Source organism: Myripristis murdjan, chromosome 20 (genome assembly GCF_902150065.1).
Source record: "Myripristis murdjan chromosome 20, fMyrMur1.1, whole genome shotgun sequence".
Lineage (NCBI taxonomy): Eukaryota > Metazoa > Chordata > Actinopteri > Holocentriformes > Holocentridae > Myripristis > Myripristis murdjan.
In genome coordinates, this window is record NC_043999.1 from 20,472,715 (window position 1) to 20,498,914 (window position 26,200).

The 26,200-nt window shown below is 44.5% G+C and overlaps 1 protein-coding gene across 5 annotated transcripts in view; it reads left to right on the top strand.

The window, feature by feature from the left end:
- Nucleotides 1-26,200, top strand: part of arhgap12b (Rho GTPase activating protein 12b) — a 59,319-nt gene that overhangs the window by 23,834 nt on the left and 9,285 nt on the right. For all 5 annotated transcript variants that reach the window (XM_030078877.1, XM_030078878.1, XM_030078875.1 and 2 more), the window contains exons 3-6: nt 21,003-21,275; nt 23,059-23,199; nt 23,432-23,512; nt 24,648-24,770. In XM_030078877.1, the coding sequence (XP_029934737.1) occupies nt 21,003-21,275; nt 23,059-23,199; nt 23,432-23,512; nt 24,648-24,770 (618 nt within the window). The remainder of the gene's footprint in view (nt 1-21,002; nt 21,276-23,058; nt 23,200-23,431; nt 23,513-24,647; nt 24,771-26,200) is intronic.

Below are 26,200 nucleotides of genomic sequence, written 5' to 3' on the forward strand. Positions count from 1 at the left end.
GCCTCAGCAGGGGGTCTCTGCTAACGTCTCGCAGCCCAGATGTGTGGTACTGTCTGCTGGCTTTCCTCAACAACACACTTCCAAAACATCCTCTGTCTCCATCCTTCCCCCCTCCCTCCCTCCCTCCCTCTCTTTTCCCTCTGCCCTGCCTTTCTTCAGTGCTGATCTTTATTCTCAGTAAATGCCACCACTGCTGTGAATCATATCTGATAATGACCATCTACCTAGCATTAAAAAGGCATGTTTTGTGTCTGCTTTGTTATCTTGATAGCAGTTATATCAGGTGCAGCGTTTTCACCCAGTGTTGCTGTTCTCATGTGATGATTGAACGCTCCTCATGATTGAACTAGGCCAGGGTTCCCGAAAGCATCTCAACTACTGCAATGATCTTTATTCCACTGACGTTTGCTCATCTATATTTGCAAAGGATGGCTTATGCTCGGGCCGTTCTTTTAAATAACTCTGACACCTTCTGACATGTGTTGCAGGAAGTCTGTCTTTCTAGTGGGGTGTGTGTGGGTGTGTGGGTGTGCGTGTGTATGCTGCACCTCAGTGGCTTGAGGTTTTCGTCTGGGAGGAAGTTGCTATTTCCCCTTGTTGGTGGCTGTCGCCTGTTGAAGTAGTACGCACCATCCCCCGACGCCCGGCTACGCCAGGGATTCAATCAGCATTCTGGAGAGTGTGACACCGACCGGGGACCTGAATAATTTAGACCGTGGTCACATGTACACACACACACACACACCCCCGTCTTGCAAAGGGATCCCATAGCACATTGCAGAGGGTTAAAGGGCTCTGCTTGTGTGTACCGGTAGAGAAAGAGAGATGGGTAGAAGTGTGGAATTATGCCACTTGAACCTCCAGGGCGGCAGGGTGGCGCTTATCTGGGTCACATGCTGGAGAGCAGGATCATTAAATCTGGAGCATCAGAATCAGCTTCATGAGAGCAGACACACACACACACGCTCATGCATATGTATGACTCACACACCATCACACAGACACACAGCACCTACCGCTTACATGTGTAAGCTTCACATTAGCTCATACGTACTGTGGCATGCCGTCCTTTACACTGTTTCTCTGCTGTACTTAAATCTGAAATGGCATTGTGTGATAAAAGCTCTCCTCGCCGCGTGTTTGCTTTTCAATTAACCCGATTCACCGGGGTTAATACCCTGATGCGCTGCAACCTGCACAGCGCGGCGGCTCCGAGGCGCTCCCTCTCCCTTTCTGCCAGTAATGAGTCATCATCTGTTTGAACACAAGAGAAACGGATTAAAGTGCTCACACACAGACACACTGGTCTTGGCTATAGGCGAGAAATCATCCGAAGCTCACAGACAGGCATGAATAAATGAAAAACTCTGCCCTGGCATTTGCGTTTAGTTTATCACTGCTCTAGAGTTAGACTACACACCACTGTCAGGTTTGTCATGCTGGCAGAGAATGAAAGGAGGGCCATCTTTGCCCGGGCAAAATGGGGTTTTTGTGATTACGAGGTGGTATCCATGTGGGTTGGCCGCACCTAACTTAATGATGGAAATCATGTATTCAGGGCTTAGATACAGTTTAGAGGATGAATCATCCTTAAATGCCATTCTGTATTTTCATTTTTTGCATAATCTTGCGAGTAGCTATAACAAGGATTTCTTTAAAGGTCCCCAGACTTTGTGCATCACTTTGTGTCTCCACTGCAAAAATCTTCATCTTAACAAATCATGCAGTCTCACATTCAGAAAAACAAACTTGTTTTTCTTAAACGACTGGAAAAAAAATCTCCCAATAGGATGAGATAATCCCACTTGTGTCCAATACAATTGTACTTGTTTTATGAATTTTTCGGTATAAATATGTTGAAACAAGGCAGAATAAGGCAGATAAGCCCACTAGGGTCAAGACGATGACACGTGATTCAAGATAATTCTGAGAACAAGTTGACGAGCACTGGAAACAAGTGGGATTATCTCATCGCACTGGCAGATTTTGTCACTAATTTGAACAAAAACAAGATTTTAACTCATAATACGGGATTAAATGATTTGCTAAGAAGGATTTTTTTTCTTTTTTGCAGTGATAAGCATAGTGAAAGAACAAGGTCCTGTACAGCACATGCCCACGCTGCACTGTAGAAGCAATTGGTTTCTATCGAGCATTTTGTATACTGGGCTGTTAATTGTTAACATGGTGTTTAATCGCCTTATCACTGATGGTGTATGTCTGTGTGCGCCCAGCAACAGGGTCTGGGTGTCCAGTTTCACACCTCTTAGGAATTTGACCCACATTCCACACCACGGACACACACACACACACACACACACACAGACACCCTCACTCTCTCCTTCTCTGGCTCAGTACGGTCGAGGTGTGACGTTCAAGTCTGAGAACTCCTCTCACTGCAGTCTGCGTGACGACTGATGCGTCGGATAATGATTCTAATCATGATCCCCGCCTATTTTGGTTAACCTTTCCGCTGACCGGCCAGCAGCTTCCATTCAGAGGGCGTGACAGCATCAGCCGTGATCATGTTGTTATCGTGCACAGCTGGTGGCAGAATTATCCCAGCTCCGAAATCTAATCGTGACAATCTTCTGCCAACACTCAAAAAAAAAAAAATAAACATCACTGTGGATTTTGGCAAGTTGACGATGCCGTTCATTGGGTGGTTGTTTGTTGAGTAAAATCTCGGGGTTTATCCGGCTGTTATAGGGATGTTTTGTATTGTTCAGACGCCGCTGGGATTGCGTCCTTCGGGTGCGGTGTTTGTCACTGTTTCGAATCCACCACACTCAAGCTTATTCCTCGATTACATTTGAAGCAGATTTCCGTGCAAACGCCTGCTGCTGTAACTGGAGCGTGTGAACCACCGACTTTACGACCCAGAGATCGCGAACTCTGACCTTTTATTGCCTGCTGGGTGAACTTTGAATACGGCCACCCGTTTAGCCATCCATCCTGCCTCTTTCACACTCTTTCGCTCTCCTTCATCTGGCTCTGTATTCTCTTTTCTCTCTCTCTGTCACTCTCCCTCCCTCTGTGGCTGTCTCTGTGTCTCAGAGAGGCTCAGGTCATTCAGCTAATGAGTGCTCCTATTTAAGGCGAGCACCAGGGCTCTAAATAGATCTCTTAAGATCCCTTAATCGGCCGCTGAGGCCTCCTCTACTGTGTGCGACGGTGGACTGGAATCAGTGAGGCTGTAAGGCGAGGCAACGCTACAAAGAAGGCGGAAAGCTACCAGCAAAGACATCCACCTACCTGGTTGGGATCCCCAGCCCTAACGGGACTTCTCTCTGTTTGGACCATGTTCTCTTACCTGAGAAGCCCACACTACCTCGTGAGTAACCATCGTTCTGCGCTGTGTAGTTCTTGGCTTGGTGAATGTGACTGGATGCGTCAGGGCTTAGGCTACTTGGCTGAGGAAAAATAGAGCGGGTGTTTAGTGTGTCTTGGCTGTTGTCATGGTTTTTAGCCTTTGCATACATTTTGCTACAGAGCCGCCGTTGGGTTTTCATGTGATTTCCATGAAGTTACCATGCAGTAAATGAGAAGAGCATGATAATGTCAGTGTCGGTTCACACACACTTATAATGTACAAACTCATAGCACATTAGATCAAAGCATCTGCCGAATTACATTTATGGGTTGTCTTTGTTCATAGATAATATTTTTCTTTTTCTTTTGTGAAAGGGTCAAATAAATTAAATAGAGCAAGATCCAGCTGTCAGTTTTTGAGGCTTTTGGGTTGTATAAGAGAGGGGGGTTGATGGTTATTTTCCGTGGCCCCTGTCATCATCAAAACAGATCCATAACTAATTCAAAGGGAGAGGAAAGAGAAGATATGACCTTCATTTACCTGCAGGGCAAACGCTGTTAAACTTGAATGGTTCTCTGACAAGGATAGCATCTGTCAGTGAACTGAGCTGATATTGTGAGATGTGACAATGGCTTGAGGTTAAGTGTGTGTGCGCGCTCATATCCGAGCTCCTGCGCAGGTGATGGTGTTCATTCACGGGCGTTTGATCAAAGCTCTGCTTTAATGTAGAGCATGTTCAAGCTTTTTTTTCCCTCCTTAACCTTCTTGTAGGCACACCTGCCACATCCTGTGAATGGTAGAGAAAATCTTGATAAGTGACAATTTAAATACATTTCATTTATTCCCTTACAATAGCAGCCGTATTGGCTAACCCCCCCCCCCCCCCACACACACACACTCCCACCCCTTTCTCCTGGTAAGCACAGCTGTCAGTGAAAGCCCCGGTCTACCTACTGTGGCTTCATTCTTCTCTATTGTCCCTGTCCTTTCTGTCTTCCTCTGTCTCTCTGTCTCTCTCCCTCCCTCCAGCAGGAACCAAATGACCGTGTGACACTTCACACCTCTCTTTAACCCCCCCCTTCACTTCCTTTCTTTCTTCCCTCCTCCACCTCTCCTCCTGTCATTGTCAGCTGCTCAGCTGTTGTGACTCAAGGGCTGACTGCCCATTGTTTTCCTCTGTACCAAGGGCCCTTGTGTCCCGCGCTGTCTCTGCAGTTCATGTGGCACAGCATCAATAGACCTCGGCCCTATTGCCACCAGGCCCCCTGGGTCTGCCACCCACTGCCCCCTCACCCTGTCTCCATCTCTCTGTGGTCTGGTCTGAGCCTTGGACACGATAAAACTAAATTGAATTTAAAGAGGCATGAGGAAATGAATAACTTTCCTTGACCTCTTGTATTTCTAAAACACAGACAGATCTCTGCCACACAATAGAAAGTAAGTGAACTATTTGATGCAGAGATCCAACCAAACCAGCCGATACTGTTTCTCAACATGCAGAATACTAGAAATGTACTGCTGATGTGTCAGTTATGCTCCTTGCTTGTGTGTGATGTGCATGTGTGCATGTGAAGCAAGAAAATGAGTTTTGAAAGGCAGAAATTTAAGCACCTGGCTAAGTAGTAGATGAGTTTTTGCTATTGTCATTGGCACTGATTGATATGCTGTGGTCCTTTTGTGCTATAGGGGAGTAAAAATCCTATTTATTGCCCCTTTAAAGTACTCCCTCACTGTTGTAGAGGAGTAAGGTTTCTATTTCACTTTAAAGTTTCACTACATCACTCTGTGTGCTGACAGTTCTCCCCAGCAGTGATCAGAACTGACAGCTCAAATTAATTTGGGCAATAGGGTGAACCAACGGCGCCTCAGTTAGTTGCAGCTCCACTTTGAGCTTAATCTGATGAGTGTATGTATTTTTTTTTTTTTTTTTTTTTTTAACATAAAATCTCGCTAAGTAGAGCTTTGAAGGGAAATAAGTTTGCGCTACTGAGAAGGCTGCAAGTGGAGATGTGGGTTCAGGGGAAAGATTCAGGGATATCAAAGTGTCAAACACAGGAAGGCAGAAACTTTCAAGAATGCACGGCATGGCTGGTTTTTCTTAGATGCACAGGGCTGATTTTGTTTTCCGTTTGATGCTTTTGATGCCTTTCAGCGTGGCGTCTTTGTTGAGCTTTAAGGCCCTGGTGTTGTTATCAGCATAGTGCCATTGAGGTGGATCCCTGTTCACAACAGGTGCTGAAGACTGTGTGTGCGTGGAGTTTGTATTCCCCCTTGTAGACTTTACAGTCTGAGCCAATCATGAATCAGATCCTCTTTGATCATTGCTGTGGAGCTGCAAGTTTATGTATATGTTCATATAGAGATGCAAATGAGTGATAAGGCCAAAAATGTTATCACAGTAGCGTGTCATATCTACCCTTTTCATGTGATTGGCTGTTTGCATGTCATTCATGTGCCTGCTGATTGGCTATTTGTGCACCAGTCATGAAATATAATAATCTTGAAATGTATTGACATTTTATTGAACTTTATATATATATATATATATATATATATATATATATATATATATATATATATATATAAAGGAAAAATATATTGTGATGACTGGTGTTATTGTTTTATTGCACATATTGGCTCAGGCCAAGTAAAAAACCAAGCTGGGGCAGCCATTCTGTTTTGGAGAATTGCCTTAATAGTAACACTAAAGCAACATGATTTTCTGCCTTTTTTCATCAGCAGAGGGATGTGAGAGCTCAGGGCAGCAGGATGATGTAAGTGGTTACAGAGATCATGCTTCAAGAAAGGCAGGCAAGAGAAAAGAGAATTGGCTCATCTGAGATCAGTGAAGTATCACAAAAAAATAAGTGAAACATTCTGTCGAAATCCTTTTACCGGCCTCTCCGGTCTTTATTGTCCAGGAGAAGTAATGTATGCAGACTGTGTGGTATCAGCCAACACAGCTCAGTGCTCGGTGGAATTAGTATCAGCAGTGCAGAAGTGGTACTGGGGCATACCTGTTACATAACATGTGTTGATAGCTCAGCGCTGGTGCAGCTGATATCTTTGGCACTTGTGCTGTTAAGTTAGCAACTTGATCTGTTTTTCTCCGAGTCCCAGCTTGAGGTACCAGAGTTTAGTGTGAGTGTGTGTGCACGTGGGGGAGAGCGCCTGAGCACTCTCCTGGAGGGGAATTGTTCATACAAACTCAGACTTGGCCAAACAAACATGCAGAGCCCTGGCATTTATCTGTGCCTCGAAAGACATCTCTAGACTCAAATCTTTCTTTTAAAATGATTTGACTGTTTCATTGGTCTATTTGTCTATCCATGTTTGTATTCTAGTTTTTGAGTTGAAACCTTTCTTGGCCTTTTATGGGGCTGTGAAATTCTAATGCAGAAAGTGCACTCACTGATTCCTGGCATCATAAAAGTGACACATCCTGTTATTTTCTTTTCAGCTATGTGGGATTCTTAGGAACTCTGTTAATTTGATTTCAACTGGAAGTAGATGATAAAACAGACACACACATGCATGCTGACAGGACTGTGTGGCGTGTAATAACAACAGTAACATGTTTACAACATGCCATAATTTGAATCAGACCAAACTGTAGAGTGTCATCTGTTTCTTCAGTGCTTATTATTCCTATTGAAGCCTAATCCATAAAGCCAGGAGATGTTAAGGGACTTTGGTTACAGCAAAAGTAATCAGTGATCAAAAGTTTTCATTAAGTTTTCATTAAGCTCTGCTTTTCATGTTGAAGCCTCTATGGTTATGGTGGATGTAGACAGGGCAGGCATGCTTGTGTTAACCATTTGTGTGTAATAACGTATGTATGTTTGTGTGTGTGTGCTACACATGTGTGAAAAGGATGTGTGGACGTGCCCAGACCCTACTTCTCCTCACTTGAAGGTGCAGTGACTCATGGGAAGTCCAGTGGATGCGGAGAAGCAGCTGAGGCTTGGCGAAGCGGCCAGATTGAGGATGAAAGGGACTTTAGGTGCAACAACATCAGTGTTCCAGTTTTGTTGTGCTGCAGAGTGGAAGTGACCTCTGGTTCATGCTCGGCTCAGGATTGCAGGAAACATAACATAACACGCCTGTTTGGACACACACACACACACACACACACACACACTGCTCTGCAACACAGTTAAATAGAAAGCGATGGCAGCTGTCAGTGGTTTGGATAATGAACCCAAACAGGGCTAATGCTGGCTTTTAATGTTACCACAATCTAATCAGTGAGTGTGAGAGTGGAGAATGGATTGATATGTGTTTTTGAAGGCAGACACCAGTATTTTGGAGTGAAGCTGCCAGCCGCCACTATTTTTTAATTTAAATTAGAAGATTGCCACACCAAACAACTGTATTAGTTACAGTATTTAATTTAAAAAAAAAAAAAAAAAAAAAGAAGAAGAAGAAGTATTCAGTGTTTACCCCAGAATGCTGTACTGGTGATGGTGGAAAAGCTTCTTGGGGCAATGGGCAGCATTAACTGGTCAATCTACTGGCTAATTTTTAATAGTAGTATAGAAAAATATATTGCAGTGATGCAAACAGCGCAACTCGCTTTTTTGGTGGCCATTTGGCTGACTTGTGTGAATCGTGCAGATCCGATGAGAATCGGATCACATTAGATTGTGTAACAAAGCAAAGAGTTGCCACTCCGCTCTATTTTCACTGGCTAACAGCAGCACACTGGCTTAGCTTGTCTCTTCAGAGAAGAGGTATCACTTCGGCTTATTTTTCAATCTGAGTTATCACAGGCATACTACTGCTCATTCATTCGTAGCTGAATTGTTAGGTCTGTTTGATAAGTAATTTACATTTTTAAAACAAATAATAATTTAACATATTGTTAAATTATTAGAGTCACGCTTACTGGTAAACATCTACTCCTGCAAACCTGTACTAAATTTCTTTGTAATGAAATAATTGAAAAAGCAAAACTGCCAAGTTGATAATGCAAATGTAAAGTAAAATATGTGAGAGGTACAATCAGTCTTAAAATATTAAAAGAAGAGGTAATCTCCTTTATTATGAGAGTCCACTGATTACAAAAGAGCAGATGTCAACCTGATATATCAGTGAACTAATAGAACAGTCTAACCACACCATTGTTATCATTATCATTATTATCAGTAGTAGTATTAGTATTAGTATTATTCTAGTAGGTGTTGTCACCCCACTTCAAAGAGGTTGGGGAATTTCTCTGGTGCAAAGAAGGGGAAAACGAGGGCTCCCCTCCTCCCCCTCTTCCTGCCTCCTCCAGGTCTCAGAAAGCCTCCGAGTGTCGCTCTCTGTGTTCCCACATAAACACAGCACATTAGCAGGGAAGATTTGAGGGAATATTAATAACCTGCCATAAACCACAGCCAGCTGCCTCCCAGACCAAAGCTAAAGACAGAGAGGGAGCGAGGGAAGGAGGGCTGCACGAGTTTTGGCTCATATTAGCCGCCTCTTAAAGTATAATGTGCTGCCCCTGTGTTTGATTATGAAAAGATTTTGTGCTTTTAGTGTGTGTTTTATGTTACCTGGTTGTGTTAAAGTATTCAGTGACTGGAGTCAGCTTGAACCAATCCTAAAAAACATGAAATTTGTTACTTAGCTGAAACACTTTTGGCTTTTGCATACCCATTGGAATGATTTGGCCTTGCTCTGTGTCTGGGAAACTGGCCTCTGCTTCATGGGTTTTTGTACTGGGTGTTGTTTTGCTATTCCATACAGACAACTGACACTGTAGCTGATGTGGTGATGAGCAAAATATAGGTTGAATCGGATACCGACCCCACTAAACTAAACTAAACTACACTATCTGACACTTGTGCAGATGAGGGTTGACAGCTGGTTCAAACTTTGCTCTCCTCAGTGTGAAGGCCAAGTATTTAGCCTGTGTTGTTCAGTTTCGGGACAGTTATGTCATCCAGCATTTTGAACAGAGAATGGAAACATCGCCTTTGATGACTTTCACGGCCAGCCATGAGGTTCACGGCTGACCCCCTCGGCTGGCGGCTACCTGTCCTGGACAGGTCCGCTACCCTGGACCCAAAACCCACTTCCCTCGCCTTCAGCCCGCCCCCTCCTGCCAGCCATTCACAGCCCGGGGGAGTGAGCTGGTGTAATTAGCTGGAACCAATCACGTTGAAGGCTTTAAGGCAGGATTAGCCATTAGCTGGGGGCTTAGCTGTCAGCTGTCTGCTACGGAGGAATGCTGCTAAGTCTCTGCTCCAGGCGTTTGCTCCTTGCTACCAAGAAATACAGAATGGGATTCTGGGAGGAAAAAATGTTCTTAAAATACAGTGGCACTATCTGGCACTCTGTTCTGTTAATAGCAAGAGCCATGGTGGGATGGATCAGGCACAACTATAAATGTCTCCTTTGCATGTGGAGCCTGGGTGTTGGTTTCATCATCGTGTGTTGTACTCGCTTTGTTGGCCTGCAGCGTGTACGAGGCAGTTGTAAATGTGCAGCCCTGAAATGCCAGGTTCATTATGGAAAGTGCTGACGGACAAATCGCTGATCGTTTCGGTTCGTACTGTCCCGTGTGCTGGGATCGAAGGTGTAGCGGTGAGTCAGATCAGCACAGAACAGAACCTCTGTGTGGCTTGTGGTGGGAGGAAATCCAACAACAGCGACTCCGAGCACAGAGAGGCTTTGTACAGTGAAGACCGCTCGAAATGAGTAATAAGGCCGAGATTTGGCAACGCCGGTTCCATTAAAGAAATTGAATTTTCCTTCGGCGTGTCGTCGATTTTCCAAACCTGTCCGCGGCTAAACAGAACAAATTGATGCTGTCAGGGTGCTGGCAGGTCGTTTGACTTCTGCAGCCAGAATGCATTTATTGGGCCCCTTCCCGCTCCGTCTTCCCTCTCAGGGGTGTGCGCACAATCCATCAAATCCTGTTCTTCCATTTGACTGGATGGTTGTGCGGGTAACAGATTGCAGCGCAGCTCCGTCACTCTGTCCCTTGAGTCTGCCTGTCTGTCTCAGCCCGTGATCGCAGAGCACGAAAACCGTCTTACAACTGTTGTACTTCTGTAGAGATTGGACAGCTTTTAGTGAACGGCTGTATCTCAGCCTCACTGCAAAAACGCGAAATCTTACCAAGTTTATTTGTCTTATTTCAAGTCAAAAATGTCTTATTACTAGTCAAAATATCTCATTACACTTAAAATAAGACATGATCACCTAACTTGTTTTTAGACAATTGTCTCTTGTTTCAAGTGAAAATTTGCTTGAAACAAGTGAAAATTTGCTTGTTTCATTGGCAAAATTTGCCAGTTGGAAAAAGTGAAAATTCACTTGAAATAAGTGAAAATTAGCTAGAAACAAGAAACAAATTTTGCCAATGAAACAAGCAAATTTTCACTTGAAACAAGAGACAATTGTCTAAAAACAAGTGACTTCTGAGGTGATCATGTCTTATTTTAAGTGTAATGAGATATTTTGACTAGTAATAACACATTTTTGACTTGAAATAAGACAAATACTCTTGGTAAGATTTTGACTTTTTGCAGTGCTTGATTCAGCAAAGGATGGGGACAAAGAGAGAGGCGAGAGAGGACAGGCTGTTGGGGATATGGGAGTGAGGATGGGAGTGTGGCCTCCTGCTGTGTGGATGAGCGACCTTTGACCTCCCCAAAGGAGAGACACACAGCCATCTATGTGGACGCAAGCATGCACGTCTCTTCGTTTGTGTCTCTTTCCTTGCGTCTCTCTCAGAGCTCAACAGATCTGGTGATTATTTTAAGAAACAAAGGCGACACACACAGGTGGACACTGGCAGTCAGCATGCCCAGGTGCTGCGGGGACGCAGGTGGTGTCTGGTCTGCGCACGCCGAGCGGCCTGAAGCAGTGAGCTTGTTACACACCTCATAACCATGCTGTGTTGACAGCAAGCAGATATATGCAAAAACGTGGCCTCCATTACCGTCTCTTGCGAGTGCACATCGTCAATCCTCACACTCACACAACAGCTGCGCGCACCAAAGCTGTGCGGCGCTGGCGATTTTTTTGGGGAAATATAGGGAACACACACTCCCAGACACACACATTCTTAAATGCTCCAGGAATGTCTCCACGTGTTTTGAGGAGTGGAACGGGACAAAAAAGGAGATGTCTGGATAATTCAGGCTCGTCGGTGTTGGCTTTCACACTCGCGACTCTTCCAGTCCAGACCCAAATAGAAACCAAGCTGTAGTGATCCATTTGGTGCCTATAAAATAACCATGGGCACGTTGTCCCAGATATGAATTGTTTGATCCCCCTGCTCTAGTTAAGCTCGCTCACTGGCACGCTGCAGAATCTGTGGCCTAGCACTCCAGACTGGTTTTTGGACGATGCTAGCGTCCCCATATGCACACGAGTGTGGATCAGGCGGGGGGGACAGAACATGGCTGTAGGCTTTCCCTTCCCTCAACATACGCCCTCTCCCTTCTTCATTAACATTTCATGATTTTTTTTTTCTTTTTTGGGGTGGATGGGTGGGTGGGAGAAAAATGAGGAGGAGATTTGATTTGGAGAGCCACTGTGGTGCACACTAAATCTGCTTCTGTTACAGTGCTGCATTGCTTGCTCTGAAGGCATGAAGACAGTAGACATGGGCTTTGTTTGAACAGTGCTCAGTGTTTGTGGAAGCGTTTGGCATGCATGTAAGATGATCTCAGACAGCCAAGTTTGACAATTGCTGGTCGGTTTCTGTTTGCTTTCACCATCTTGCTGTAATCTAAGTTTCCTCCAGCCTTGATGGTTTTCCTCTGCAGTGTCCAGGCAGCTCGGTGCGTTAGACCAGTTACTCTCCACCAGCCCAGTGCTTTATCAGAGCTTCATTGTATTCCCACACAACTGACATTTTAGCCTGAGCTCTATCAGCTCTGGACCAAAAGGTTAATTGGTTGCATCTCTGTCAGGGTGCGAGCCACGCTGAATCCTCTGATCCATGAAATGAAAGTAGCTGTCGTCATCCTGACGACGCCAAGAGAGAAGATGCTGACTCACCTTCATCCTTGGGTTTCTCAGAATTTTCCATTAAGTTTCCCAACCGTGGTCATGTTTTGCTGATGTGTGTGTGTATGTGTGTGTGTTTTTGCATGTGTGCGTGTGTGCGTGCATGTGTGTGTGTGTGTGTGTGTGTGTGTGTGTGTGCGTGTGTGTGTGTCTGTCTGCACCCTCATGCGCATATGTGCATGTGCAAGTGACTCAGCTTTCAAGGATTTAGTCAATATTTGAATTCCATTAACTTTTTTTCCACCCACCACTATTCAACCTTTTAACAGTTTTTTTTTTTTTTTTTTTTTGTAATGTTGATGTCAGATTTCATGTGGTCTTTCTGAACCAGAGGCTGGAAGTAGTTGCTGGGAAGGAAGAAAGGCTTTGGGTGTGTGGGTGTGGGTGTGTGGGTGTGCACAAGCGACTGCATCTTCATGTATCTGAGTGTATGAATTAGGGTGGAATTTTTGGATTCATAACTGATACAGTTAAAAAAAAATGCAACAAAGTGGAACATCCAATTGCATTACTGAAGTGCTTAAAAAGTTGATGTGCATTGTTTTAGGAAATATGACTCATCATATACAGTCTTTAGAAATATATGACTCAACATTTTCCCATTGTCTAGTATTACAAAAAGCAAACAAAAATTGCAATAAACGATAATATCTTGTAGAATGGCAATACATATATGGAATTGGAACCCAAGTGTCTTGATATTACCAATTTGGAAGATAAGAATATCATCCCAGCCCTAGTATAAATACTCTCCCCTCACATGTGTGTTTTTTTTTTTTTTTTTTGTGCCTGCATGTCTGTCTCAGTATGAGTGTGTGTGTCTGGTGTGTGGTGTGTGTCTGTGTAGCGGGGTGTGAAGGGGGGTGGGCCGGGGGTGTGGGGGGGCCGCAGGCTGGCATGAGAAATGCCATAGATGTGATGTGATGATGGGGGAGTGGGAGAATGTGGTCTGACTGGCGCCCAGTGAGGTGGAAATGTAGGTTAATCTGGTCATATGGACACAGCCATCATCATCATCATCATCATCATCATCATCATCATCATGCCTCCTGGAGCATAGATGAAGCGGGAGAGAGAGAGAGAAGAGGGGCGTTGGCTGCCAGAGAAGAAAGAGAGAGCGAGGGAACGGCTCAAGAGGGACAATGAATGATTATCAGAGGATGCAGCAGAGGAAAAGGGCAGGGAGTGTTTGCTCAGAGCGTGTGTGTGTGTGGATACGTACGTGTGTGTGTGTGTGTGTGTGTGTGCAGGGAAAAGAGGGATGAGAAGTGAGCGGGAAAGGAGGGAAGGGGAGAGGTCAGCAGTGAAAGATGACAGGAATCAGGACAAAAGAAAAGAAGGTAAAGAGAGTGGGGTGGGGGCTGGGGGGGTAGATGCACTGGGTTGGAGCCTCACCATCATCAAGCGCTCCTCTGCTGCCTGACCACGCGATTGGCTGGGTGTCGCCATGGCCACGGATGCAGCTCCTGCTCTCTCGCTCCCTCGCCCACCCACACTACCCCACAATCGCACTCACTTTAACCTGCTTCCATCTAATTCAATTACACAATCAGATTATGTAACCCGGTTGCAGGCTCAGACACACTGAGGTGACGAGTGGCCTTCAAACAGATTGGCCCGAATTAATAATTTGGTGTAAAAATGTCACCGAGGGAGACGTGCAGCCCACCCCTCTTTGTTTACATGGGAGTGTTTTGTGCAGTGAGCTTTGTGCCTTTAAAGTCATTCATCTTTGCAGTCCGGATAGCACAGCAAATGTGGCTGCATGTGTAAATGTCGAGGCAAGGTGACTGAATTAGAGTGGAAGGAATGTGGGAAAAAAAGGAGGGATTTCAACTGGTGGTGTCCGCTGCTCGAGCGCGGCTGCATGCGAGGGGCCGTGCTAATACTGATAATGTGTGTCAGTGCAGCATGGAGGACGGATGGAGATGCGACGGAGTGGGTTGCCATGTGTGCAGCGAGAGAAACCCCTCCCTCTCACGCTACCCTCCTCATGGCCAGATATCTGACGGAGACCTCCACCCACTCGCCGGCCTCCTCCCGGCGCCGCCTCGCAACCCGAGGGAGACACCTAGAGGACGTGGCACGCAATCACACCCCGCTTTCCCTCCTCTTGCCCTCCTCCTGACCTGCACTTTTTTTTTTACACCTAGAATTATTTATGGTTTAATTTACGGGCGGCGGCGCTGCTGGCGATTGCACGAGCACAGTAGGACAGGCGACCGCTTAGAAAGAAGAGAGGAGGATGAGGAGTAGGAGGAGGAGGAGGAGGAAAGGGGTGACAAAGAGCGGACAGCCTCAGCTGTATTCCCAACATGGTGATAAACGCAACGGTTGCGGTAAGCTGTGTTCCGTGCAGCAGAACAAAATCTCATCGGGCTCCATTAGTGAGCCAATTCTCATCACTTGCCTCGCTCGTGCTTCGCTTGTCCACTCCCCTTCTCCCCTTCAAATACTCCATTAGGCCGCTCTGAGTTGAATTAATCATTAATTTCCACCGTGGGTGTGCCTACAGAGTTTACAGGCTGCATAATGCATTCTAATGCGGCGGCGGGGATTCTGTACTATACTGGCCTGTAGTCTGGAACTCATTTATCAAGGCCCGGCAGACAAGCTGCTGCTGCTGCTGCTGCTGCTGTAAAGGGCATTCTGTATTCAACACCAAGCCTCTCCTGCTCCTCTCCCCTCTCTTTCCCTCTTCATCCCTCCCTTGTTCCATCCATCCCTCATGTGCACTTCTCTCCCTGAAGCTAAGAGAGCCGCCCCTCCTCCCCCTGGGTTCTTTCTATTTTTAATTACCTGTCAAAGACCCCGGGTCTCGATCCCCCCGCCGCCGAGCCCTCTGCCACATCTCATTCACCTCAAACCGGCCAGGAGTTGTGGCGACGAGAGGAGACTCCGAATTCAGCGCTGAGCCGACACAGGCAGCGCCGTCATGGAGAGCGCTGGCACTGCATTGTGGGAAGGGTCTGCTTCCTGCAAATGTGAGTGACCAAGAGAGGAGGAGTGAGTTTTCTGGTGCTGAGTGGAGATGGTTTCTTAGTAGAGGACACGAGCTGGCGGTTCAACACGCAGAGCTGAGTTTCCTTTAAGGACACTGAATGCTGTTTTAACTTTGTGCTCCTGTCCATTACTCCTTGCCTACATGTACAGTCAGTGTATTTGGGGATATCAGGGCTCGTTTTCCTCCTTTCAGCCATTCAGCGTCCACGGACTTGCAAATTGCCTGAGCCAGATAATCCATCACAGTAAACATAAAACTTTAATTTGGTTTTGTCAAACGTTTTGTTATGCCCAAGTTGAGTATATTCATATCAATTTATGCATAACTTAACACTGTTTTTAGTGTCAAATCACATTAGGAAGTAATCCCTCAAAAAGTTTACAGACTTTCCTGTCTTTCCATTCAGAGCCTTGTTAGCAGATACAGCCGGTCTAAAGTTTGTGAAAACAGCTAAAGACAAGTAAATGTGTAAAAAATATATATATATATAATTTACAATAGGGAATGCACTGTCAACTTGCCAGTTAAACAAACAAAGCAGACAGATAGCAGTACTTAGGCTGCAGCTCTACGCGATATGGCAGCGTGATGACCTGTTGATGCATTTGCATACCCTGCAGCGTTCTCTCACCAGACAAACAGAGCATTGTCAGCCTGAGTTCAGTGTTTTCCACACCGCCCAGGTATATTAACAGACACCCCACTGAGGTGTGTTTTTTTTTTTGTTGCGTTTACACAGCTTACACTAAAATAAGGTGGAGAATTTACTAGAATTAAAATGGTGAAATAACAAATAATAGGCTGATGTATGTTTTCAAACATTTTCAGTAGACAACCCCTCTGCCATACAGTGTCACTGTGTGGGAAACAGTGTAGTTATTGTTGTGTTTTTGTCATATCATCTTGAATATCGTTACCGCAAATGACCCTGAAATATCGTGATATCCTTTTAAGGCTCCATCACCCACCCAAACTAACCAGTTGCACCGACTCTGATAGAGATCAGTGCCGTTATCTTTCCTCGACACATTGTGTCACTCTCCTCCGGTGTGCTGAATGCAGCGGCGAGTTAAATATAGAGCCCGGCCTCTGGTGACACGGCCAGAATGGCTCGAACTGCTAGTTTGTCTGTCAGCACCCAAGCCCACAAACACACACACACACACACACACACACCCACACGTTGGGCACACATGCATGAAGGTGCTTGCACACAGAAACACAGACACATTCACATACCCATATATGCACAGGCACACACTGATAGAGGAAGCTCTGGGTAAGACCTTCTCGATACCATTTCCTGTTGTGTCAGGCAAGTTGGTGTGGTGTGTGTGTGTGTGTGTGTGTGTGTGTGTGTGTGTGTGTGTGTGTGTGTGTGTGTGTCCTTCCATCCATCTGTCTATCTGTGAGTGGTAGAAAGATCCTGTTCCCCTGCGGCTCGGACAGTGTTGCCGTCTCGAGTTTCTTCCTGCCTTCCACCCAGAGCCTTTGAGCCAGAAGGAGCGAGGGAGAGAGAGGGAGAGACAGACAGAGAGAGAGAGAGAGAGAGAGTCGGGGTGTGTGTTAGAGTGTGTTGGAGAGAGAGGGACAGGGGAGGGAGGTGAAACCACCAGGGTCAGTCTGCGTCCTGCCTGACTTCATGGCCGCGTTGCCTGTGGTGCATCGCCATGCGTCGTACATTCAACACGTTCAGAGGTTACAGGAGAGCAGGGGAGGATGATGACGAGGTGTTTGTGTGCAGCCCTGGACGCAAGGTGACGTGCAAACACAACTCAGATGTGACTTGATGGACATGAAAATATGTGCAAGTAGCTCGGTCTTTAAAAAGTACGAATGAGTTACCAAAGGTCTTATTTTCTCACTGCTATGCCAGGTTGGTTTGTGCAGCGTGTTCACTCTTAGATGCTCTTGCTGTCATCGTATCTGCTTTCTTAGCACTGCTGGACTCCGTGTCCCTTAACAATTCATTTCCTAGTGTCCTCGTCTTTTACTGCCCAGTCGCAGAACTTTGATCAGCTGTGTTAAGTTGGAAATAGGCTGATGTTTCCAGGTTTATTTCAAGTTCATGTTTACTTAAAGCTCAATGTCACTGTTTTAAGTCTCAAAGGGTATTCCCTGCCCACAAGTGGAGAACAAACAGGTTGACACCCCTTAACAGGCAGGCAAGGAAAATCCCCCTCAAAAACCCAGATGTAACAGGGGGAAAAAAATGGTAGAAATGATTTATTTTAGTTTTTAAATTGGTTTTAAATTCAATAAAAATGCCTAAACAAGTCTTGAATTTGCCGTGCTGAAAGCTGCATCCTGTTACTCCAGGCTTGTGTTCAGCTGTCTGCAGCATCTTGCATGAGTTTGCTCCCATCCTATACAGTACATGTCATTTTTACCTCAAATTATTCCTGTTTTGAGTTAAAGTTGTTAAAATGCTGTGAAAAGCAGAGAAAAACACGTTCTTTCCCAGAACATTGTTTTTCTAGCGGATGCTTGGTAGTAAGAGAGCAAGAATCTTCTCTTTGGATGTGGTGTTGTGTGTGTTTATGTACATTTTTATTTTTTTTTTTAAATATATTCCTAGACTTTCTCCTTGTTGAAACATCTTAAATAATCATGACATGGAGTTTGCATGTGAACAGCAGGCCTGTGTTGCCCTCATCGCACAGTGATACGATGTGTGCACACTAGGCACCGTCCAAAATGACTCTTAAATTCCTGTCTGAATTGAACTGGAGAACCTGACCTCAGGGAAATTCTTGGGTTTCTTCAAGTTTAACTTATGTCAAAATGGACGTTAAAGCCGGTTAATTATTTCTCAACCGGATGCTATTTGGTTTTTCTGGACTGAGTGGAATGTAAATGGCTTTGACCCCAACCTCACTACAGGGCCACACTCAATCACTCCGGGCAATGGATCTGCATGTGGACTTGATCATTGCCAGATTATTCCCTAAAAAACCAATTAAAGCTCCAGCACACCGGCTCCGTTTAAGTTTTGACTGATGAATATGAACCCGGGTTCAGCCAAGCCGTCATGTCTTAGCGGTGTGTCTCCACGCTAGAACGCTTGCCGTCTGTTGGACTGAAACTAGGAAACAGCGGATACACCTAACCAAAAACAGCAGGGCCCTGGCTGAAGCCTTTCCTCTGTCCCTGCATACTTGCAGGATATGAAATAATTCCTTTTGTGAAAAATATTTCTGTTATTCCAAGAGCGGCAGGAAGCCCCATCTGTTTCTGTGTTGCCGTGCATTTGTCTGTCCTGAGATTCCAAACTCAGCACCCATTGTGCTGTCTTAAGTTCACTTAAATGCCTTTCCTCCCACATTCCTCACCTGTCCAGGAACATAGACACACTGGCACGAGCTCCGACAGTCAGTTTTGTTATGGTCGAGCATTTCTCTGCTGGTTTCTGTTTGCAGATTGTTCGATGCTGAATCCATTCCAGAGAGACAGGACACTGGCCTCACTCTCAAAAGACTCGATGCTTCTCCAAAACCCAAAATATTATTCAGAGGCATTCAGAGCAACTTTGAATGCACAGCACGGTAGCCATGGAAACTCGGCTTTCTTGCTTCTATTAAATGACCTTTTGATAGTGCCAACTTTAGGAATTCTTGCAATGTCACAAGACTTCAAAGCAACTGCCAACCAGCTTCAAAGTGTGTCCTCAGTGGCTCCGTGGGGCCACATTTGAGGTTGAGGTTAACGTTATTGGCACTGGTTAACTTGCTTAGGAAAGGTTAAGTTTCAGACTGTTGGATTGTATTAGCTTTCAAATCTTAAATAGGGCAGGAATAGGCACTGTGGATTTTTGATGCCGACATTTTGAGCTATGGATTGAATGCAGTCTTTGTAGCTCTTTCTGCAATTACAGGCTACTTTGTTCAGTGCATACATTCAACACAAAGGGTGCTTTTGTAATCTATGGGCTAGCCATCTCCAGCATCTTGATGCGACTTTTTGAGTTTTCATTCCCCGTGTATTCAGAACAACACTTTAGAAGTCATTTGCTTCACAGGAAGGCTTTATCTTATCTACCCATGCAGTTCCTCTTTACTTGTCTTTTCTATGCACCATGTACCTTCCTCTAATTTCCCCATTCTGAGCCGTTTCATCTTGGCTAATTTGCAAGATATTTACCCAACATTATATATGTCGACACAGTAGCCAAGAAGTTAATAAGAAGTCCATCCTGCGCCCTGAGTCACTTTGCATGAAGATGGCAGCTAAATTCGAAAGAAATGCAAGAAATATAACTAAAAAAAAGTCAATGAAGTAGCTTTCAGTTTTGAAATAAGTATTGATACGTCATGCAGAGTAATACCAGCAGCGCCTTTATTTGTAGCTTTTGCCCCTGGTCTTTAATTACATCGATAGGATAAATGATTGTGTAACTCATGCTGCGTTATCACATCGGAGATCCTGATTAGAATCAGAATGTTAAAGTTTTAAAATGTCTGCTAGCCACATGTGGTATTTTCTTTCATCAGCGGCTCCATCCTGCCGTGCAGACTGTCAGAGAAACTCAACTTTCTACCCTCTTCACTCATTTTCGTGTCCCGTTGCCTCAGTTTGATGCCTCTGGAACAGGAGTTTGGGCTCGGTGTGCAGCAGGATGCACGTGTTTCCAGGACTGACGCACTTCACTGCGCCAAGCGGCTCAGCTGATCACATTCCACAGTCCAGTCCACAATGTGGTCGCAACTGCTGGCTTTGTTGGGCAGGACAACAATCACTACACACACTTGAGACTTAAGTCTTTACACAGCTGATCTGGCTTAAATGCTGTCGCAGAGCCAGGATGGGATTTATCCTGGTCAACTCCCACAAGCATTCTTCACCCACCCCTGGCCAGGTCTGATCACCTGAGCACTGTGGGAAGGGGCTCATGCAACAATAACTCATGCATCTTGTGGGTGATTGTTTTGCATTTTCTGTTATGCGTCCAGTTGATTGAGTTTTTTAACGGCTTGAGTTGCTGCAAAGTCACAGCTTTGATTTTTATTTTTGGGGGGGTTCTCACTCTCGTCTAGTAGTTGGCAGCTGAATGTGTGCCAGTTTCCTGCTGGTGGCCCAACTTCCTTCTCGTTGTGAAGTGAGAGGGTTACCATGGTTACGGTTGCTTTTGCAGAGGCATTTAGCTTTACTTTTTACAGAACAAATACCAAGTCAGGTCTTGGCTGCTCTCCTGCTTTTCTCCCAGGTGGGTCAGAGCAAGGTTATTTTAACCCACCTGTTCCCCCGGGTGTGACACTCGTACACAGAAATCACCCCTAGCTCACATCCACCAATAACCAGCTATTAATACTAAACACAGCTTTAGATTTCATAGAATATTTTAGTGCACCCACTTTTCAAGAATTTTTTTGAATATTATGGATTTTTGAGGTGTATTCCAGATAGGAAAAGTGAAATAATGTGTTAAATTCTCTGGGGAAGTCAGGAAATATAAGGGACTTTTGCAAATGGGTCACTTTACAGGAATATACCACGATGATACAAGGGATAACTCTTTTCTTACATTCATTCCATTAGTTAGTGGTATTCAGCTGAAAAAGATAAACAAGATGGGACACTGTAAAATACTCTGATCAAGGAAGACACTCCTACTCATGAAAAGTCATGAGAGGATCATGGTCTGACTTCCTTTCTGTTTTCCTCTGTCTCCTCCAGACTACATCACCCACAGGTCAGGGCCGGTCCGACTCGCCGGTCTACACCAACCTGCAGGAGCTGAAGATCTCTCAGTCCAGCCTGCCGCCCGTCCCATCCACCTCTCCCCTCCACATCCTGGGCGACTGGGAGACCCACAAAGACCTGAGCGGCAGGCATTTCTACTACAACCGGGCCACCGGAGAGCGAACCTGGAAGCCGCCCCGCACCCGCGACACCAGCGGCAGCACCAGCAGCAGCCGGGGAGACACCCAGGGCCTTGGAGAGACTGAGGTAAGAGACACTGAGAGTTTTCAAACTAGTGTTCAGTCAGTCACCTGGTGTGATCATCATCAGCATCACCTACAGATCCTCACTCACTCACCCACTGCTTTTATCCACTCCACAACACTTAAGGTGTGTAGATTATTTGAATTGAAGAGGAGACTAAAGTTTGCTCCTGTCTGCGATCTCTGTGATTTTGAAAATGAGTTGCATTTGTGTTTGTCCCTTATATGATGACCTTAGAGCCCCATCATATGATGCAATGCAAAACAGAGATGCTTAGGTCGACTGGTCTCATGAATATGTGAAGATGGAATGGTTATTCAAAAATGAAATATTTCAAAGAAGAAATATTTAATTTGCTCATTTGATTTCTAAAACTTGGAAAATGAGGCAAGATACACTTGGTAACGATGGAAGACAGTATTTCTTTTTGCTCAACTATGGAGGTTATTGTGACCATTCTATCTTATGACATTGGTTGTACGATATTGTTAGTATGGCTCTTGCTCATGTAATATGATGCACTTGGTTTATTTGTTCTGGATATTGTCATGTATAATATGATTATTGTTTGTCTCACATTGTATTGCTTTTGTAGGTGCCTGCCATCTGTTGTAACTAAGTATGTAATGTAAGATCTAAGACACCATTCACCAAGGTTGTAGCCTTAACAATAAACCAAGGAGAGAGCATAGCGTGTGCTGATGCTCATATCAGGTAACTGATATGAATAAGAGAAAACGTGAGTTGCAGCAGAGAGTGCAAGACAAGGTCATCATGCTCACAGCTGAAGTTACAGGGACTGGACTCAGATTTATTTTGGCACCACAGTTACCAAAACCCCGTCCAGTGAATGAGCAGGCACAAACAACACAAACAGGCCATGGACTTTGGTTTGTGGGTCCATGTTTGCTTATAATCGGGCAGTGTGAAACTAAACAAACCAAATGCAACTATGGTTTGGACCAAAGAAAACCAACTATACGTATGATTGTAATCAAATGTAGTTGTGTAGAATTTCATGCACATATGTGACAATAGGTCTTATGCTGAGCTGAAATGTCTATATACTGCAGGTCTGAATAAGTTACAGGGCATACCATTAGATTACTGCTGCAAAGTCTTCCGAAAATGTAAGATAAGCCAGAGCTGGTGCCGCATACAAAGTCTCATAATGGCAGAGGAAAATAGTGTTATGACTGTGAAAATGGGCTTTGATGGAGAACTGCGGTGAACCTCAACAGACTGTTGAAGTCACGTTGTGGTTACCGCAGGTAGGGAAACAACAGAGTGCTGCCGCTTTGATGTGGGGAAAACGTGTTTCCCTGCCAGGCTGTAAAAGACAACTTGTACTCAGGTGAAGCGCTCAGATTTCATCTTTCACAATCCAACACTGCCCCCATGTGGCGGTATGGGTTAATGCAGTGTGACAAAAGAGGGTAATACAGTTTTCAGTAGCTGATTAGATTTAAGGTTTTTCCTCTGATGTGTATCTTTGTCATATTAAACAAGAAGTAATCATCCTATTATACGTCTTAGAAGGATATTATATAAATATGACAACAAACCTATCATCCCTAGTCTGTAATAATGGCATGAATTCCACAGGAGACAAAATAAAATATCAGAAAATCCAGTATGGTCACTAAAATTCCTACTGAGCACCATGGACATTGTCGATAAAATATGGATATTGTCGATTTCCTGTGTAGTTTTTGTTGTGAATAGTCATATAATGAAATCTTTGATAATGTGCCATTGAAAGCCTGTCTTTTGTTCCCCCTCTCAGCCCCTGTCCTCAGAGGAGAACTGCCACAGTACTCACTCCAGTCAGTCGGACAGTCAGTATGGTTCGCCCCCTAGAGGCTGGTCTGAGGAGCTGGATGAACATGGACACACCCTCTATGTCTCTGAATACACACAAGAGAAGGTAACTGGGTCTAAGGAATATGTTACTGAGTATCCCTTTCTATTAATAATAACAATAATCAGTGAGTAAGCTGATCATTTATGTCTCCCTGAGTTTGGGACGTATGTTTTGGTCATTTGGGGCGTTTTGACTTGATCTCACCCACCTCTAAACTTCCTGCGGGGTTTTCACTCTTGCTGTTTATGTGAGCTGCAGGATGACTCTGAATGCTGACTCATGTTTGTGTTTGCAGTGGATAAAGCATGTGGACGAGCAGGGACGGCCCTACTATTACAGCGTTGATGGATCCCGGTCAGAATGGGAATTGCCCAAGGTAAGGCGAATTTATGAAAATAATCTGCCCGTTTGCAATGTTTATCTCATAATACGATGCGATGCATGTTATGGGCTTCATGGGATGTGATTAAAAAGTTCAATAACATGACAGCGTGACTGTGCAGAAGTGTGTCTGAGCCACAAGTCCTCCTAGCGATGGCAATGTCGTCCTTCAGTGCAAATATTCTAAGCGTGTTGCTGTTACAAAGTGCAAGAGACAGCGTTTTACTGGACTGCATGTTCAATTGTGATGTGTAAGCTGCCTGATTTGTGATTACTGCAGCAGAACAAAGCCAATTCACCCCCAATTGTCACATATTCAGTTTCACTATATCATCCTATCACTGCTGTCCATATACTTTTTTATGTCAGGGTTTGAGATACATTTTCCTTTTTTCCCACTTTTTGTCTTCCATATCACATCGATAATAATCTCTGGAAAGTAATCCTTTTCACCTCAAAATAGAAAGCTTCCGCCGTGTCACCTAAGACGGTTACACACTTGTATTTAAACGCTCCTCCCCCTGCTGTGTACTCTTAAGGCCTGCCCTGCTAATTTAATTGGACGTGTGTTATGCAACGAGGAGCCAAGTCTGTGCACGAATCTTGGCGAATGGACTATTAGTGGCTCTTTTACCCCCTAATCTGTCGGATTTAGAGCCGATCAGAATAGACGTGTCAGAGTGAATGGAGTTGTGCAGACATGGGAGGACAGGCAGAGTTTGGTGGACCTTGCTTCTGATTTCAAAACACAATAGCGGGGCTGTAAGGGACGTCCCACTTTCCGATGGTGCTGTGGACAGTGAGGAAAGAGGTAGGGGGGTGTCTGTGTTAGAGCTGTATTTATTGTAAAGACGTGGTGAAAAAAACTCTATCCTTATATGTCAAATAACAGAAAGACACCGTATAGAGTCATACTTAACCTCGAACAAGGTCCACGTATGTTACAGCATTATTTCAACGATAATTATCCCCCTACAGAAGACAAATGGTCTTTTTTTTTATTTTGAGATTTCCCCCGTTATTCTACCATGAACATGCAAATTTTTGTCAAGTCAACTGTCTCATCTTGTTTGTCTGTCTCCCTCTCTTTCCCTCTGCTTCTCTTTCTCCATACCCGTCTCTCTCCACAGTACAACATCTCCCCTCAGTCCGGCGAGGTCCCTAAGAGTCGCAGTCTGGAGAGGAAGCAGCAGGATCCCATCGTCCTCACCAAGTGGAGACACAGCACCTACGTCTTAGACCTCAACGACAAGGTAGGACACCGCGACCTGAGAGTGCGGTCCGAGCTTAGTTTGCACTTGTTTGGCGCTGAATGCACATACGGAGGACAAGGACCAGTCTAAAAATTTGCAGAACTAGAAAGCTAAACTGCAAAAAAAAAACAAAAAACATCCAGTCCTGCAAATACAGAGTGTCTGACATGCTTCTCTCGCTCTTTCCTTGGCCGGTCTTATTGAGTTTAATCCCTGAGTGCTAATGACACTTCTGGGTCAGGGGAGCAAAGGATCGTCAGTGGCTCAGTCTCTCCTTGTTGTTTTCGGAGTGGCAAGGAACAAGACAGGTGGATTAGTCATGTGTAAAGCAGATTGACTGCCTGTGCTTTTGTTTTCCTGTTAACAAAGTGTGAACGTTCTCCACACAGCAGCAAAAACACTTGATAGGAGAATACTGGTGGTTTCTTTTCACCACATGAAGTGAACTCCTATTACCTTTACTATTTGGGAATCAGTGTATTTTTAATGCTGAACTTTGCACCAGTAGGTATAGATAAAACTTCAGCCGATACATCTTACCAACAGTCTTGCCTGCTCACCCGCCCTGTCAAGTCAAACCAAACTGTTTTACCCTCCGTAACTGATATCTGACCGGAAACACTGACAGGAAAAACATGAAATCACAAAAAACTAAAATGCCATTTCATTGGCCATTTAAATTTCTGTCAGTGATCTACACTGCAAAAAGTCAAAATCTTACCAAGATTATTTGTCTTATTTCAAGTAAAAATGTCTTATTTGTAGTCAAAATATCTCATTACACTTAAAATAAGACATGATCACCTCAGAAGTAACTTGTCTTTAGACAATGTTGACTTGTTTCAACTTGTTTCAAGTGAAAATTTGCTTGAAACAAGTGGAAATTAGCTTGAAACAAGAAACAAATTTTGCCAATGGAACAAGCAAATTTTTACTTGTTCACTTGTGTCACAAGTAAAAATTTGCTTGTTCCATTGGCAAAATTTGTTTCTTGTTTCAAGCTAATTTTCACTTGTTTCAAGTAGATTTTCACTTGAAACAAGTGAAAACTGTCTAAAGACAAGTTATTTCTGAGCTGATCATGTCTTATTTTAAGTGTAATGAGATATTTTGACTAGAAATAAGACATTTTTACTTGAAATAAGACAAATAATCTTGGTAAGATTTTGACTTTTTGCAGCGTAGGTGTTTCCTCTCCTATTCCTTATTTCTGGTGGTTTCTGTAGACACTCTGTAGTTTAAGATAAAGGCTTGTTTTCCCATCTTCAGAGGCAGGGGAAGCCATTTGCTGCTAGTCATTGTTGTCCAGTGTGGAAAAGTAACTTTCACACAGCTAGAAAATCCAACACAGTGAACAGAAAGCCTCAGTTTGGTGCACGCATTGCATTTCAGTTTGCTTACTGTTAATCACCTGACACCCAGGGGATTGA